The sequence below is a fragment of the Tubulanus polymorphus genome, chromosome 7 (assembly GCF_964204645.1).
Source record: "Tubulanus polymorphus chromosome 7, tnTubPoly1.2, whole genome shotgun sequence".
Lineage (NCBI taxonomy): Eukaryota > Metazoa > Nemertea > Palaeonemertea > Tubulaniformes > Tubulanidae > Tubulanus > Tubulanus polymorphus.
Genome location: NC_134031.1, coordinates 9,907,202 through 9,926,497, shown reverse-complemented (window position 1 = coordinate 9,926,497; position 19,296 = coordinate 9,907,202). Strand labels below are relative to the sequence as shown.

Below are 19,296 nucleotides of genomic sequence, written 5' to 3'. Positions count from 1 at the left end.
ACAGGAATTAAACGATTGAGAAGGATTTAAAATAATCTATCATGGAATAAATGAAGACGGTCATCACGATTTAGAAATGGTTGATAAATAAAAAAATAGAATAATTCAGAAAATAAATTGATAAAAATGAATAATAAAAATAACAAAATTAATTAAATATCAAGAATCCGAAATGACTTATCTGGACAATTTAATTGCTCCTCATAGATAGACAAAAGTAGTAAGATAGTTAATTGATACAAAATAGAAATATTTTTTAATGAATTAAATTTTTTTTTGCTATTTTTCGAAAATATTAATCCATTTTTTTTGTTGTGAATTTTTGAATTTCAGAAGTATTTTTATTTTTAACAGTAGTAGTTTCAGAATGATTAACAAGACAAATTTTATTTGATTTTTTATACCAACTACATCCAATCAAAATGAATCCAATTACAAATCGAGTCGTAAAATATAAATATTTATCAAATATTCTATTATTAGAGGAGTAAAAATAACAATATTTTCACCATTATTATCAACATTTGCATTATTTATTTTTTCTTGTTTAGCTTTTTTATATTCTTGTGATTTAATTCCTAATTGCGAGACTCTTTAATTTGTTTCTGTGATCTCTGTTTTTTTCTTCACAGTTAATCCTTTCACCTCTTCCACTTCGAACATTTATTAAAGAAAATTTTTTACTTTCAATATTTGAAAATTTTATAACTCCAGTTGATAATAATGTCATAAATCCACCTAATTGAGATAATAAATTTCCAATCCATTTATTTAATTCAGCCATAACTAAATAATCATTTTTTAAATCGGAATGTAATCTATTTTCATCTTCAATTGGTAACAAAGAATTACATAATTTACCTTAACCTTTTACTACATTTTCTGATATCGCGTCATTGATTCAAGCTATTCTCGCAGTTTCATAAATCTTAAATAATTTAATAATTTGATCTGATTTCATTATATCTAATTCATTATAAGTAACATTTTTACCGATAAAATTTCTACATTTTCCCGATGCAATTAATATTTCTAATTGATGTTTGAAATAAAGATAATATTCATATTTATTATTTGTTGTTATATCATTCAAAGCACCATTATCAGGTGTTAATTTTGTTTCTGTTATACCTAAATCATCCAAAGTTTTTTCAATTGGAACATCATTATTTGTAGATTTGATTTTCTTTTCACCACCCATTTTTATAACAAAAAAATTAGTTGTGTTGTTGCAACTAGAATTCAACTAGAATGTAACTAAAAATATACTAGATTAACAAGCTAGTTGAAATATTATTATTTTTATTTATTTCTTGTTGAATTTTATTTGATTTTTGTTTCAACTACAATTAACTAAAATTTAACTAGAATGTAACTAAAAATATAATAGATTAACAAGCTAGTTGAATTTAAATAAATTCATATTTGAATGGGTGTTGTAATCGAATAGTACTTTTGATCTTTTATTATTTTTCAATGTATCCATATATTCATTATGTAAATCATGTGGAATAATATCATTTTCCTCAAGTGCATTTTTCATTAATTGTCTACCTTTATTGCAGAATAATACTAAAATCTAATGTTTTCTCTAAAATCTTTAACAATTGAATTATATTTTTGATCCATAACCTACGTGGTTATCCCAAAATTTCTACCAGAAAAAGCTAAATAACATAATTCACTTTCTCGTATTTTTGAATCATGTAAATTTGCACAATCATCTATAATAAATATGAATTTTTTCCTTTATAAATATCAATTGCTATTTTAATACAATTATCTAAATTTTCTTTAACTGTTTTAGGATCTAATACAATAAATTTATTATTTCTAGTAATATTTCTATCATAAGTTTGAATAAATTCATACGTTGGGCAAAATAATACTATATTATCAAAATAGTTTTCAGAGGATTATAATATTAATTTCTTAAATATTGTTCTTTAGTATTGGGAGTTTTTTTTATATATATCGTTAATTTTAACTTTATATTCTTATCTAATTGAGAATTCATAATATTTAATTGCGCGTCAGATAAAGTATAGATATGCATTTTATAATTAAAACCTCCTTTTTTCTTTTTCACGAATAATTGTATTCCATCTTTTGTATTTTGTAATTTTTTTCCCGGAACCATGTAATACGTTATCTTCAGTTGTTCTAAAATCTAACCATAGTGCATATTTATTGCCGGTATAATAATCCATTTGATTAATATTACAATCTTCAGATGATTTTATTTTTTCATTCATAAAATGTTTTTTAATTTCAACCCATTGATCTTCTATCATTTTCATTCCCTGACAAAATATTTTATTTGCTATACATTCGATAGTTATTTCTGCTTTTGATATTTCAGGATTATAATAATTATCAACTTTTATTGCACCATTAGAATATGTTGCAATGGTAAAAAATATTAATATACCTTTGATAGATCCTCTTGGGAAGTTAATATTCTCATCAATTATTTCATCATTTGCATTAATATTTACAGTTTTAAATTTATCAATATTATCATATAATAATGAAAATCCTTGATTATATTGAGTTTGAATTGTGTTAGCAATATTTTCATCAGTTACTGTGTCATTTTCTAAACATATATTCGACAATTTATAACCCATATCTTTAATAACGCTCGTTAGCACACTTTCATTCCTTCTTGTATAGCATATTTATATAACGGTGCACTATTATTTATCAATTCAAAGTCTAATGGAATTTTATATTTGCTTCCATAAATCTTTTTTATCAAATTATCTACGTCATTAGTTACTACTGCATTATTAGCTTCAGATCTTAGTTAGGGTTTCTGCTGCCTCGGCAGAAACCCTATTGGATTCCTGCTGATTATTATTTTAACATATTTTCCACTGAGTTTCGTCACATAAAAATCATCTTCTATTAGATTTGACTACTAACAACTTTTAAACGAAATGTTAAACTCTGATAATAATATAACAGTCTCTTGCTGCGCGTAGTTTCTATGGATGTACTGTGCTTCCTATTTTTAACTTGAAGTTACTTAAAGATAACAGCGGTGGAAATAGCAATCATCAATCATGGCGCGCGTTGGCGCGCTCACTGGCGCGAATCTGAAAGTTTGTGACGTCATTTCATCAATAAATAAAGAAGGAAGGCTCCGAGAATATCCAAATCACAGGTTACTGTGAATAACTGGGGTTCGACCATTCACAAGTTAAAAATATACTTCCTTGTTTGTGAAGTAAGTTTATTCATACTGTTATTGAAAACAGTTCCTTTTAAACATAATAGTATAGTTTTGTTCGTGGATATCAATACTTCGAAAAATCAACAGCAGTTTATTTATTTATTGTACCGGTACGCGTTTTCTTAATTGAATTGAATTGGTCCGGTCCAAATGGCGGGTCATACTAGTTAGCGTCAGAAAATGTCAGCGTCGGTGATACCTTGTTATCGTCGATATTAAACGGTCTAAAGTCAGTTTATACATCACATACATTACAAATTGGAGGTCCCTTGTACATGTAGATCACATCGTGACGCAGCGGCGATGTTATAGAAGAACAAAGTCAGTTGAAAATACCTACCCACTGCACCGATAAAGAATGATTGCAAGCCAGAGGTCACGGACAGACAGTCAGTAATGGGGAGTGATGGTACCGTTCGTGATTATGTTTTTATAATGGTTATTGGACGTCAATTTCATATGTGAATTGTAGTCCCCATCTGATCGCTTGACTTGTCAGACTGACTTGTCACTCCTCTACTAATAGTAACACTATAAGGCCTTCCCTCCTGCATAGTTTACCCTATAGACCAAATTTGTGCTTTCGGCCAAATTCGGTTTTCTTATCTAGTCGACTTTTTTCGGAACCAATAATAGCCGAATATGCGCTTAAACTGTCACTAGCGAATGGTAAAAACACCGCAGCTTCGTTCTACTCGATGTTATTCCCCCCAAAACCTGGCGCATTAGTACTTTGCGCGTAGTAGCACATGTGGGTCAACATATCCATGTTGTGAGTTGACCCCTAGGTGGCACTCTTTCAAAAAACGGAATGTAACGAACTGATTTCGGGTGAAATCTTTGCTCGCATCCCTGAACGACATTCTATCCAGAAAGGCAGAAACCCGTTATCGCTGCTTGCAGCTATATTTTATTTTGGTTTTCTGATTGGATGCCTTGAAATATCATATTATTTCTATTTTCTTTTGTTAACCATAAATCTTTATAATGCGTAAATAAATTATAATCATCTAATGAAAAGAACCTAAGCTACCGTAGAGTTGCAGTCATGAAGTCACGTGACAGGATCGAAAGATTTTTTTTTCAGATTGAGTGATACGCCTCAATGAAATAGGTCCACATACGTATTCACTTGTCTTAAGAATATTATAGTTATCATGATAGATATATTCAAATACTCTGAATAATATCATTTTCTAAAATCATGCGTAATGCACGCCGATATAGCGGTTGGTTAAAACAAATCATTACCATCTACTAGCGCATAAATATACCATCAATGCTGATCCTGTTAAAGCACCAGTACCCGTACGTACAGCGTTGATGCCGACACCGGCTTCCACTTCATAAGTTAAGAACAAAATATTAGAAATATTTGCGATCCGATTTACATCAAATTAACCTTTAAAGTAAGGTATTTAGCATCGGATATTGTGCCGAAAATTCTAGATTGATACACTACATAGTTTTTCAAGTAAGCGTATTTTTAGTGTAAACCAAATATGTTGATTTAACAGGCAAGCTCAGCTGCGCGCCTCATTTTATCGAAGACGTCAGATGTAAACAACTCAAATTCAACATAACTTTATTACACCTTAATATAATTACAAAGCATATCATTCACCACGTGCAAAATGCGGAAAACCATGTAATGTGTATGTAATTAATAATTTATTACATCAGACTTTGCTTCTTCGAACCCCAGGACTTTGAAGTCCTCTTGTTTAATTAAATATCTTCCAACATTATCTACGACATAATTATTATCATGACCAGTAACTTTTATATCAGCTGATAAGTAAATACTATTTGGAACATAAAAAGTATTTTGTGTTAATCGAGGAATTCTAACATATAAAGTTTCATCGGGATTAATATTAGAAGGATTATGAGTAATTATATGATGAGATCTTTCTGCTTTAATAGCATTAGAAATTATATAATTCGCAGAAGAATTTATATTACTCCCACTCATTTATTAAGAAATAAAATTACTTATTTATTTTTTATCAAATTAACTAATCCAGAAATAATTGCGCTAACAACTGTTATTAAAAAAAAGATTATATGTTCAGCAGCAAAACTAATAATGTTTCCAGCAGATTTTAAAACAAAACCAACAATTGATGCAATAATTCCGGGAAATGCTGCAGCAGTTTGTTTCTAGATAATTCCCATAAATATTTTACTAATTTTTTAAAGCCATCCTTAACTTTATCTTGTATAGAATTATTATTATTCGGTGGTTTATCAGGTGGTTTAGGGTTAGGTGTAGATTTTAAGGAATTTGGTATAGCTAAACCAATTGTTGTAAATATCAGCTTACAGCTGATATTTACAACAATTACAGCTATTTACAACACAGTTACAGCTGTTAGAATTGAAAGAATTGTGATACCTTCTAACTTAGATAATAATTTTATTCTATCTTTCGATGATACTTTAGAATTTGGTTTAATTAATAAATCATTAAAAATAACTTTTAATCTAATAATACAATAACCATATATTTTAAATAATTTTTTTTCTTCTTTCTGTACTTCTAAATTATCTTTTAAATCATCAATTTCTTTCTTAAAATATGCATTTCTTTTTTTAAATACAATTTCTTCGATAACTTTATTATCTCTATCTTACATTTATTGTTCGAATTATTTTCTTGATTTAGATAATTCATCATCTAAATCGTTTATTTTATGATTTCTTATCAATTTAATTTTAGCAATTTTATCAGCTTCATTTCTTATACTTATTATTTCTCTAATTGCTTTTTCAGAAATTTGAATCTTAAAATTCTTGATTTGTTGCGTCAAAAAATCCATTCTGTAAAAGTTTTTCAGTTTGAACTTCGGTTGATTTAAGTTTACTGGTTTTTGAATTAATAACTTCTTTAGGAATTGTTTCTGGTTCTAAATTTTCATCAATTATCTTCAAAAAATCATCATTTCTTCGATTAATATTCTTCTATTTATCTCCTCTTCTGTAACATCTGTTATAACATCATTATTGATTTTCTTAATTCCAGATTGATCTAATTTAATTTAAGTTTATTTTGTTATTATTTTATCGAGACTTTTATTCCAAGATATCTTAAAATAAAAGTCATCTTGCAAATGCAAATAATAATCACCATTTAAATATTTCAAATCTTCTACTAAATAATTCACACCATTATGAGTTATATTGTATCCAGATTTTTTTAATATTGGTTCAAGTTTTTCAGTTAATTCATCATATTTCAATTCTTTTTTTTCTAGTCAAGGATTTAAATTTTCAATATTCAATCTTGAACTTGCTTTATTAACATATTCATTAGTATCAGGTATTGCTAAATTATAATTATATGCTGTTTCATTATCGTTACTAAAACTTGTTTCATTAAAATCAAGTGGTTGTTCTTCAGTTATACCGGGTTCATCAAAAGTACCCATTCCAATATCTTCTCCACCTTCTACATCCATTTATATAATAAAAAAAATTAAAATTAAAAATATAATATTCCTCCTATTACAATTCCTATACAAGTTATAGCTAATTTAGTATATTCATGTGATTTAATATCATTATTAGTTTTGATTATTTCATGTTGAATATTATCAGTTTTTATATTTTCTGATGTATTGTAATCTTTTAATTTAGAACAATTATTTAATTTAATATTCTTTGTTTTAGTTTCAGTTGATTGTATATCTTTTTAATTTTTTCACCTTCCATTAGTTTTCAAGCAGTGATAATCTTTTTATTTATATCATTTAATCCAAATGAATTATTTATTGTTGCATTTTTAATCAAATTGTTATAATCAATTATATTTCCAATTTTTTATATTTAATCATCAGAAATAATTAATAAATTAGGACCTATACAATAATTTAATCTTACATGAGATTTATCTAAATAATTTTGATATCTTACTATATTTTCTGGAATCGATCTATTTTTATCATTATGAATAGAATCTTTAAATAATATTTTGAATTGTTTTTTTCTATCAAATGATGTATTCAAATATTTAATTATTGGGGATCTTAGATGGTATTGGAAGTGTGCAATATTTTGATCATATAATTTTTTATTAATATAATCCATATAATTTTGTCTTTTTCTCTATATTCTTCTGCTGCTTTATTATATTTCTCTAATGCTAGGTTATGACTTTTTGTTCTGATAATGAACCATTTTTATCAATATGTTTAAATAAATAACCACCACCTGTAAATGCTAAAGCATTAACAATTGCCGATCCTAAAATAGTTATAATTGCAGTATCAATTGCAATATCATAAAAATATTAAGATATTATGTGGATGATAAAATAACAGATTCAATTAATTATGAATTCTTTTTGAATAAAATTGCTCATTTTTTAAACATCGATATTATGATTCCATTTGATGAATAACAAATAAAAAGAAACAAAAGGAGCGAGATGAAATGTGGAATAATATAGAATTTTATTTAAAAGAGAAAAATGAAATGGAAGAACCTAAAGAAATTATAGAAAAACAATAAGATGAAAATGAAGAAGCCAATAGTGATTTCGAGTATGATGATGTTGATATTATGTTTTAATAACCTTAAGGTAATGTTTTTATTCCATCATCCAAAATATATCTTTTATCATCGAATGGATTTAAACTAGTTTTTTCAACTTCATTTTATGTTTCATTACTATTGAATTATATAAACACTTTATATAATCTTGACATTTTATATGTTTATCAACCACATGCTTTGTTATTCCTTTGAACTTTTTAGCTTCATGATCTTTAGTTCTATATCTATACATTTTACTTCTTATCCCATCAAATTCAATCATTTCATCACCCCCTTATTCATCTTTAAACTTTCCAGGAATTTTTTTTTATTATCATTGCTAAATAATGCATGATCTTTTGGATAATTGCTTAAGTCGAAATGATGTTTTAATGTTTGTAAGTCTTTTGTTATGTTATTTGCCTTGATTTTTAGTGTGTACGCATCCGTATTTCTGAGGATTAATGGAAACCAGATTTGAATGTTCCATCTTCAGTTGATAAATCATAAACATAATCTGATGGGTTATATATTTCAAATAAATCTCTAACTTCTTGGATATTTCTTTTTCTCCGTGTCTTGAATTAAAACAATTTGGTTTAGATTTAATTAATTCAATATTCATATTGAAGCCTAATGAATTACAATCCTGATATACCAACTTTTCCTTTTGTGCAAATATTATTACTGGAGAACCCGTAAATTTTTTAGCACCATCTGCTGCGTAGAATCGAATGAAGAACAATTTTCTTAGATTTTTGCATTTGATACATAATCTGGCACTATCTTTTCTTTGGTTGAAGTATTACTTTTAACTATTGCATGAATATAGAATTCATCATTATGTTGTAGCAAAATCTTTAGGGTTTTTCACAAGTATTCTATAAACTGCTGATGATTTCATATGATCCACGATTCTAATAAATGTTTTATTTGGATAAATTTCTTCACAATATTTTTTATTTCTTTTTAATAATTTCAAATCTTGATTGCATGAATATCAACAATATTTATTGCCTCCAACGTAATTATACACATCTGCTCTGCTGAACCATCTCCCATAAAAAATCCTTTGATAAAATATTCTTTTTCTTCTAATGTTTCTGGTTCTATGTTATAAATATTATCAATTAATTCATCAAATGACATATGATTCATTATTGGATAAAATCTTTTATGTAATAATTCATCTATATTTTTATATCAGTTGGTTTTATTTCATCACCATTTTGTTTAATTAAATTAATCTTCAGTAACATCAACAAACACTAATTTAGTTCTAACTCTATATATTCTTATATTTGTTTTATTTCTTATTATATTTTTAAATTTTTTCCATCCATTTTTTGTCAAAACATCCATTAATCCATTTATTTGTATTAATAATTTTTCACCATACGAAATATAAAGTTCATTTTGCTTATGAATTATTTCTGAAATTCTTCTAAGTAACATTTGATTATTATATTTCAACAATATTGGAGTATCAGCTGTAACAGAATCATAATATAAGATTTATATATGTTTTCCCCCAAAAAGTGGTTGAAAAACATTATAATTAAAATCATACATTAATAATTTTGATATTTCGAAAACAGTTAAACCAATGATTATAGGTTTATTAAATTTCATTGGCGTTCTTTTTAATTTTACTGCTGTTGAATAATCTTCAAATCTTTTATTTCCTAAGTGTCTAGGACTTGATTGTAAATGTCTCAATCGTTCAGAATTATTTACTAATTCAATATCATTTCTATTTCTAATATTTTCACATGTTTTTCCATAAAAACTATTATTCATTAATTTAAAAAAATCTGCTTTAGATATTGATCTCTGTTGAGTATTGAAATCTATATATTTTTCTAACCACTTCGATTGATTGAATTCAATATATCTATGTACTTTCTCTAATTTCATTCCTTGTTTTAGATAAAATTTTAACATTCTATAATGAACAATATAATTATATCTATTATTTTGTGTTAATATTAATTTTTCTGTAAAACCATTGTCTTTCGATTTTATTTTTTTTCTGGTATTCACTTCTAGATAACTATCATATACGGCTAAATGTTCTGGGCAATAAGGTAAGTTTCTTGTTTTAAACATTATATTATCAGGATATTCTAAATCAACTACAAAGAAATAACCAATAGGTACATCATCTTTTTAACTCATAATTGCGCTTTCCCACTCAGTTTTATCATCATTTTCAACTTCTGTTATGGTTGATATTGCATCATTGCCCAAGCATATAAATTATTGGCGTCAATATGTAATAATTTATATTCATCATTTGCTTTAAAATACCCCTCCCATAATACCACTAATTCCACCTCTGATTGATTTTTCAAATAATGAAACTATGTCTGGTTCTTTTAATAAATCTAATTCTACACAAGTATATTTTAAACCACATTGCCAAGTTAAACCCGGACTAGAGTAGCAATAACAAGGATCAACATTAAAATGATTTAATTTAACTTCTCTAAATTTTTCAAATATATCAGCCAATATCAGTACACCTGATTTTAAATATAAATTTACTAATTCACCATGATTTTTTATCTTAAAATGATTCCAAATATTAAATGTTCTAGTAAAAACTTCATCTTTTACACACTCCTCTTTTAATTGATCATAAAATGGTTCTTGTAATAATTATGTTAGATTAAAATCATCTCAATTCAATATTTTGGTTTTGTCGCCCGCGACAATTCATTATTTCGGTTTTGTAGCCCGCAACAATTCAATATTTTGCTTTTATCGCTCGCGACAATTCATTATTTTGGTTTTATCGCCCGCGACAATTCATCATTTTGGTTTTGTCGCCTGCGACAATTCAATATTTTGGTTTTGTCGCCCGCGACAAATCATGATTTTGGTTTTGTAGCCCGCGACAATTCATTATTTTGGTTTTATCGCCCGCATCAATTCATTATTTTGGTTTTGTCGCCTGCGACAATTCAATATTTCGGTTTTGTCGCCGCGACAATCATTATTTTAGTTTTATCGCCCGCGACAATTCATTTTTTTGGTTTTGTCGCCCGCGACAATTCAATATTTTGCTTTTATCGCTCGCGACAATTCATTATTTTGGTTTTATCGCCGGCGACAATTCATCATTTTGGTTTTGTCGCCTGCGACAATTCAATATTTTGGTTTTGTCGCCTGCGACAATTCAATATTTTGGTTTTGTCGCCCGCGACAAATCATGATTTTGGTTTTGTAGCCCGCGACAATTCATTATTTTGGTTTTATCGCCCGCATCAATTCATTATTTTGGTTTTATTGCCTGCAACAATTCATTATTTTGGTTTTGTCGCCTGCGACAATTCAATATTTCGGTTTTGTCGCCCGCGACAATCATTATTTTAGTTTTATCGCCCGCGACAATTCATTTTTTTGGTTTTATCGCCCGCGTCAATTCATTATTTTAGTTTTGGCCCGCGACAATTCACTTTTTTGGTTTTGTCGCCCGCGACAATTCAATATTTTGGTTTTATAACCCATGATAATTCAATATTTCGGTTTTATCGCTGACGACAATTCAATATTTTGGTTTTATCGCCGGCGACAATTCATTATTTTGGTTTTACCGCTCGCGACAATTCATTATTTTGGTTTTGTAGCCCGCGACAATTCAATATTTTGCTTTTATCGCCCGCGACAATTCATTATTTTGGTTTTATCGCCAGCGACAATCGATCATTTTGGTTTTGTCGCCCGCGACAATTCAATATTTTGGTATTGTCGCCCGCGACAATTCATTATTTCGGTTTTGTCGCAAGCGACAATTCAATATTTTGGTTTTGTCGCCCGCGACAATTAATTTTTTGGTTATATCACCCGCAACAATTCATTATTTCGGTTTTACCGCCCGCGACAATTCATTATTTCAGTTTTGTAGCCCGTGACAATTCAATATTTTGCTTTTATCGCCCGCGACAATTCATTATTTTGGTTTTATCGCCAGCGACAATTCATTATTTTGGTTTTATCGCCCGCGACAATTCATCATTTTGGTTTTGTCGCCCGCGACAATTCAATATTTTGGTTTTGTCGCCCGCGACAATTCAATATTTTTGTTTTGTCGCCCGCGACAATTCAATATTTTGGTTTTGTCGCCCGCGACACTTCAATATTTTTGTTTTTGTCGCATGTAATATTTATTTGTTTTATCGCCCGCGACAATTCAATATTTTGGTTTTATCGCCTACAACAATTCATTATTTTAGTTTTATTGCCCGCGACAATTCATTTTTTTGGTTTTATCGCCGGCGTCAATTCATTATTTTAGTTTTGTCGCCGGCGACAATTCATTTTTTTGGTTTTGTCGCCCGCGACAATTCAATATTTTGGTTTTATCGCCCAATTCAATATTTTGGAATTGTCGCCCGCGACAATTCATTATTTTGGTTTTGTCGCCCGCGACAATTCATTTTTTGGTTTTATCGCCCGCGACAATTCATTATTTTGGTTTTGTCGCCCGCGACAATTCAATGTTTTGGTTTTGTCGCCCGCGACAATTCAATATTTTGGTATTGTCGCCCGCGACAATTCATTATTTTGGTTTTGTCGCCCGCCACAATTCATTATTTTGGTTTTATCGCCCGCGAAAATTCATTATTTTGGTTTTGTCGCCCGCGACAATTCAATATTTTGGTTTTTTTTCGCCCGCGAAAATTCATTATTTTGGTTTTGTCCCCCGCGACAATTCAATATTTTGGTTTTGTCGCCCGCGACAATTCATCATTTTGGTTTTTGTCGCATGTAATATTTATTTGTTTTATTGGCCGCGACAATTTATTATTTCAGACATTTCATCTTATGTTTGTTAGTTTCTTCATCAAATATGCAATTGATTTAATCTTTAAAATGAATATTCTTTTCTACTATACATTTTGTTACAACTTTTGATTTTTTGCCTCATGCTCTTTAGTTCTGTAACTATACATTTTAGATCTAATTCCTATAAACTCTATCATTTCGTCAGAACCTAATTCATCTTTAAATTTGCCTGGAACTTTTTTTCAGAATTATATAACGGATTATCTTTAGGATAATTACTAAAATCAAAATGATGTTTTAATTTAGTTAAATCATTTCTTAGATTATTAGTTTTAATCTTTAAAATGTAACTGTCAGTATCAAAATACATAATTTCTATATGCTTTTCTCCAAAATGAGATTGTAATACATTGTAATGAAACTGATACATTAACAAAAAATAAATCGATTTGTTTTATCCACATATAATGATTCTCATAATATAATATATGAGCATCATTTGAATCATAATCTTTTGATAGGTATAAAGGTTCTAATGTAAAATGTTCAATTTTATTACCTTTTGTATTTGGTAATTTTATTAAATCATATACATTTATTTTTAAATCATTATCTCCTTCTATTTTTGGAATAGTTCTGATTTTAAGAGGGTACATTTCTATCTTATAATTATTTTCAAATAGTATATAATTTGATACTCTAAAACTATGTGTAATATCTTCTGTTGGATGTAAACAACTTATAATTACCCATAAAAACATTTATCATCAAAATTTTGTACATTTATAACAGCATTAGTTTTAAATGGTAGTTTAATATAACTTCCATTTAAGATACATTTATGTTAACATCTTTATAATGTGATAAATTATTTTCATCAATTGTTTTCATTTAGTTAATTTATTATATTTTGTATTTTACACATGTAACGTCATAAATATTTCATCCAATATTAAACCAGACCCTTCAAAATATCTCTTTTCTACTTTATTTTTTACTTCATTGTAACATTTATTTAATCTATCATCTATATGTTGTTTTGAAATATGTTGTGAATGAGAATTTATATCATATATTGGTTTATCTTCAGATTTCATAAATTTACCTTTAGCAGATATACTTATTTTAGGATATTCTACGTCTGTAATCATTTTTTATAATACTTTTCATATTTTCTTAGTTTTTTATTTTCTTCTAACGTTTTACCTTTATAAAATCTAAACTCAATAGCAGCTCGACCAATATCACCTTTAAATTCTTCCATTATCTCTATTTCTTTTTTATCATCAAATGAATTAATATAATTTCTTACATCTTCCATGTATGGTCTTTTATTGTTTAATTTCTTTTTTATTCTTTTAATTGTGCTTTGTTTTTGATCATTATTTTCATCTAAATAATCTCAACCTAAAATATAATTATTAATATTTCTAATATGGCTTTTAGATTTAATAGCCTTTGTTACTGAATGATTGATTACACGTAACACATTTGTATGTTTCATTTTCATTTTTCAATTCTTCTAATTTAGTTTCTACTATACCATCTTTATATTCTAATTTTAATTTATTTTCTGAGTGAGATTTAGTATTATTATATCTTGCTTTGTGAGATTTATTTATATCAATTTTACATGTTGGACAGTAGTACTTCTTGTTCGCTTCCATTTATTATACAAAATTATTTATTAAAATTGAACACGACACTAACCTCAACGCACCTACATCACGTATGATGCAATAGAAACAGTTGTGTATTTATACTATTCAAATGTTATTTCATCTTATTGTGCATTACCAGCTGTTACATGAGGAGTTTCGCAATGTGGTAAAACCTTTCAATTTACACCGAAAATCAATAATAAACGATGCGTGTTGAGACTTGTAAATTATATTCATTTATATGACCATTCATTTATATGATATTCATTTATGTATTATTCATATATATATGGAATTATAAGAGTAATTGTATAAATGGGGGTTCATATCAGAGGTAGAGAAATTGAGTGAGTAAAAAATGAAAAATAAATTCGAGCGTGCGAGAATTTATTTCATATCTTTTACGAGCTCGACCACTCGACCTCTGGTATGAACCCCCATTTATACAATTACTCTAATAATGTTGATGTTTATCCATATTTTGTAACTGCGGTTTTATTGTAATTTCCTGGAAATTCTGTATTTTATCCTTTTCTCATCTTTATTGTTAAAAAACCTGACTTGTATTTTATATTACTCAAAGGACAATAAAGATATATTAAATTGAATTACGCGATCACGTATCTGGTTCGCACAGATCGTCAGTTTCTGACCTTTATCGCGCAACTGATCATGAAAATATCTTAGCTGCGCGATGTAACAACTCGCGCAACTAATCATCGCGTAACTGGTTCGCGCAGATCGTCAGTTTCTGACCTCTATATACCTGGAAAACCGGTTCATCATGTTTCACGTCACTAATACAGTTTTCTGATCCTCACTTCAAAGTTTGGCCCGGCAACTGGGATGATTGTGGCTTGAGTGTGGAGCAGTGTGGCTTAGTGGTAGAGTGCTCGCCCCCCCCAATCGGGAGGTTGTGTGTTCGAACCCCGGCTGTGCTGTAGTGTCCTTAGGCAAGGCATTAATTCACAATTGCTACTGGCTGACGACGCCTTGATCGCTCTGCAGCGTATCGGTGTTGCATCTTCCCAGGGAGAGTAAGAATGTACTGGATTGGTAACAGAAGCTGGGTAATAATTGAGTGACAGCGCTTTGAGCATTCATTGGAAAGGCGCTATATAAGCACTTATTATTATTATTATTATTATTATTATTATTATTATTATTATTATTATTATTATTATTATTATTATTATTATTATGAACGTAGACTACGACCTCGTATCGGCGTACAAGTTTTGTTCTCGCGTGGAAGTGGTCTGGACGAAAGAGTTCGTAACTGTCTCTCAGTGTCTTCGACCTTATGGAAAGATTCTTTCTAGTTTTGTTGTGTTGATTAGCTGCATCTTAAAAGTGAGAAGGCTTAATGCTTTATTTGTTTTTCTTAATGCCTATTATTTGAAAGTGTCCTGGTACAGTAGAGTCACCTGTTGAATTGGGTACTCATTAAAATAAAATCGACACTTTGATTGGCATTGAGGATACTTAACCAAATGGAATTGTAGCCTCCGAGCTGTGCTTATATAGGTATAATGATCAATCATATAAAGCAAGCATTAGATAAAAATGACTATCAATCATATCTACCATTGTACGTTCGGCGTTGTCCTTTTCCTTGGAATATGGTGTATGGAATTCTTTGTATATTTCATCGTAACTCTTGTTTTTTGTCTCGGGAAGGAGTTGCCAGACACAAATCACGAACAATACAGTGATTGCAATGAAAACTAAAAACACATACTGCATCATTGCCGACTGAAAATACACATAAAGCGATGAATAAGGTGAAGAAATATTTGGTGAAGGAGAAAACACGTGTAATTGGGCCTAGCTCCACACGTTTCATTTTGAATTGACAAGGAGTTTAAGTTATTTGTCTAACTCGGTTTGAATATAGGGCAACTGAACTTTTCAGTGAGTTTCATAAGCATTGTTTTATTCAATAGTTTGGTTTTTTTAATTATGGCAAATGATACATCAGGAATAATTGAATTTCAAAGCTCTGGCGTATCGCTTACTCTACGTTTCCCCAATGACTGTCGTACATTTGAGTGACATTTGATATTATAAATATGGAACAAGAGATCAATGATCTTAAAAGCCGGGATTCATACCAATATAGACAAATTAGTGAGATATAATGTTGTTGGATGTGGAAAATTGACTTGGGCACACAGTACATATTAATCGCTTTGAAAACAAAGTGTCCTACGGCTTAAATTAAATGAGGTTCTATGTTTTGCCTAATCAATAACAATTTGTTAACACTTCACTTTTATAACTGCCGGCTCTGTTATGGTTAGCTTGATCATCCCTTAATTAGAGGACGGAAGGTCGTGCTCTCGAGCTCCTGTTTTAATTAACACAGTTCAATTGTGATTCTTTTAAGTAACAAATGCTTTATATAAATTATTTTTTCCTTTCAATGATTTTCGAAAAATCTATACAAACAAAAATTAAATGAGATTTGATGTTTTTGCTGAATAAAATAAAATTAGATTTGTTTTAATTTGAATAAGATTGAATTGAATTTGATGTTTCGAGCTCGATAAGATATAATTCAATTTGCAAGCATATGGCTAATTAGCATTGGAATTTACAATATACTATATTTATTAAATATTGGCCCTGTTGGTGCATTATAGGCTAAATTATTGATTAGTCTAACACATTTCGTTTTAATTTTGAAATAGAGTCAGATTGCTTGACTGTTAGGATAGGTCCCCAAACAGTACGGGTATACACAAGAGCACTATGTTTATACCTATCGTAAATAAGTTTTTACGACAACTATGTAGAATATTCTTTACACTCGTTAGTAGATAGAGGTTTTCATTTGATTTGTTGATTAGTTATTAACATGTGGCTCCCAGGTAAGGTTTTCATTAATCTCTAATCCTGAAAATCTACGAATTACAGATAGTTTTAACACTTCATATCCTTATTATCCTTTATATCATATCCCTATTCATATGGGCCTTACGGTCCTCTTGTTGGATTAGTTGTTGATGTCAATGCATTTTCACATCAGTAGTTGAAGTCGTAAGTCCGAAGTCAGAAAAGCAAAAGAAATGTGAAATTAAATTTTTCAAAAGAGCTCTGGCGCAAGAAACCGATATAATTCACAAATGTCCATTACATCTTGTATTGCTGATTATATTTAGAGGAATGATCAGAGATATGCATACGACTAACCTGCATTATGGGAAATAGCATCGCTACCAAAAAATTTGCTAACCAGTTCAACATACCGGCGAAAGACATTGCAGGGGGTCGTGGTCCCTGTTTGAATAACTCCGCGCCTATAAACTGGGGTATGGATCCTGAAATGGAACGTTTATACAGATTATCATCGTCGAATGAATTCGAAAATTCATATTTAAAATAACGCAGTGTTTGATTAAATCAATTAATTAAATCTCATTTCCTCGCAGTGGGATGTAACTCTCCTAAGTATGTAAAACAATTACGCAGATTCATCAAAGAAATGCGCAATTTTGAGTAATTAGGGTCGCCTTAGGACGACCAAAGAAATGTAAGTAAAGCCTTTCGGTCAAATACCTCCCAAACTCAAATTTCTCTCGAGATGAAACACGAAATGATAGCTTGTGGATAACGATTGAATTATGGTAATTTCAAAAGAGGTTCACTTTTATTTTTCTCTTTCAAACGTCTGTTAATTACTAAATAAACATGAATTATCTATAAATGGCAGATGAACTACTCACCCAGGCCAATTGCAAAACCGATTACAAAGAGTATCATACAGAGGATAGTTAGATAGGATAACCAGGTGGCTATGTGCTGTAAACCGAGACAAAGTACTATAACACTAGCTGACATAATCATCAATACCATCCCGGATAGTAGGAGGGGACGTCTACCACTCTTTTCCATTAGCGGCACCTGAAATTGCATTCAATATTTCAACAAGTTGAGATGCCATGCGCCAATCTGAATCGACACCCCCAGCCAGATTCGATGTAAGTGTGATAAGATCAGTTTCAATAAGATCAGTTTCAACACACCGAAATTCCTGTCATGAGAACATTGATGAAACCTGTCGATAACGTCGCATACTGCGTGTATTCATCCGGTATCTGAGCGTCTCGAAAAACACCAGTTGAGTAATAGAATACCTAAAAATATCAATACAAATCGTTTTTTAGTGACAAAATTGTGGTTTTCGACAGTAGAAACAACTAAAGAATAAGTTCGACGCTTGACACTTCCATTGTAATTAATATTAACTCCACATTCACGGAAAAAAGGTACGCACCACGTTAATACCTGACAACTGTTGAGCTAAAGCAAGACAACTAACGAGCACTAGTTGTAATCTTAACTCTTTTGTCGCGAACAAGTGCGAGAATGTCCATGGAGGTTCTTGTTCCATCTGATGCGCTTCTAGCTCCATCTCTTGAATATCTGTTGTGACATCGTGTTGAGGCCCACGAAAAAACTTCAGTGCTTTAAAGCAAGATGAATGTTTTATGAAATTATTGGATGAAGATGAACGAAGTCTAAACTGTTTTTAATCTTCCTCAGAATGGAACTAAATTCTGTCCTTATGTTCTGAAATGTGTTTAAAACTTCGTTTGAAACATGTCTGCTATGTCGTAGATTATAAAAATTTAAACCACTGCACCCCGTTCATAGAATGATGTTGAGCTTTAGAATACATATAACGCCCTTGAGGTTAGTAATTGCAATATGGCGTTATGGAATCAGAGGTCGGGCCCTGCCGACTCTTTTGAGTAATTTTCCCCCTATAATAGATGGAAGATAGAAAACCCCTTTCAGAAAACAATAGATAATAAATTGGGGGATATAGATAGTTACCATTGCTATTACTACACATGGTAACCAACCTGCTCTTGTATAGAATTCTTATATATCTTATGAAACTATTTAAATCCCATATTCATCTCATAACACTATATATCAAAGCTACTATGGCAGTGTCTATATTAACTTATGAGGTTTGTGTCAGTCAGGTAACATTGACAGTACGGTACGAAAAAAAACTTAAACTCTATAATTGATCCAGATCTAAGACTGAGTGATTAC

General features: G+C 29.7%; 1 protein-coding gene across 4 annotated transcripts in view; it reads right to left on the bottom strand.

The window, feature by feature from the left end:
- Window positions 1-19,296, bottom strand: part of LOC141908776 (solute carrier family 2, facilitated glucose transporter member 1-like) — a 139,562-nt gene that overhangs the window by 20,389 nt on the left and 99,877 nt on the right. For 3 of the 4 annotated variants that reach the window (XM_074798972.1, XM_074798971.1, XM_074798973.1), the window contains 5 exons: window positions 18,506-18,696; window positions 18,255-18,365; window positions 17,955-18,132; window positions 17,422-17,549; window positions 15,814-15,981 (listed from right to left, as the gene is read on the bottom strand). In XM_074798972.1, the coding sequence (XP_074655073.1) occupies window positions 15,814-15,981; window positions 17,422-17,549; window positions 17,955-18,132; window positions 18,255-18,365; window positions 18,506-18,696 (776 nt within the window). The remainder of the gene's footprint in view (window positions 1-15,813; window positions 15,982-17,421; window positions 17,550-17,954; window positions 18,133-18,254; window positions 18,366-18,505; window positions 18,697-19,296) is intronic. The other variant, XR_012619633.1, reaches the window with a different exon arrangement.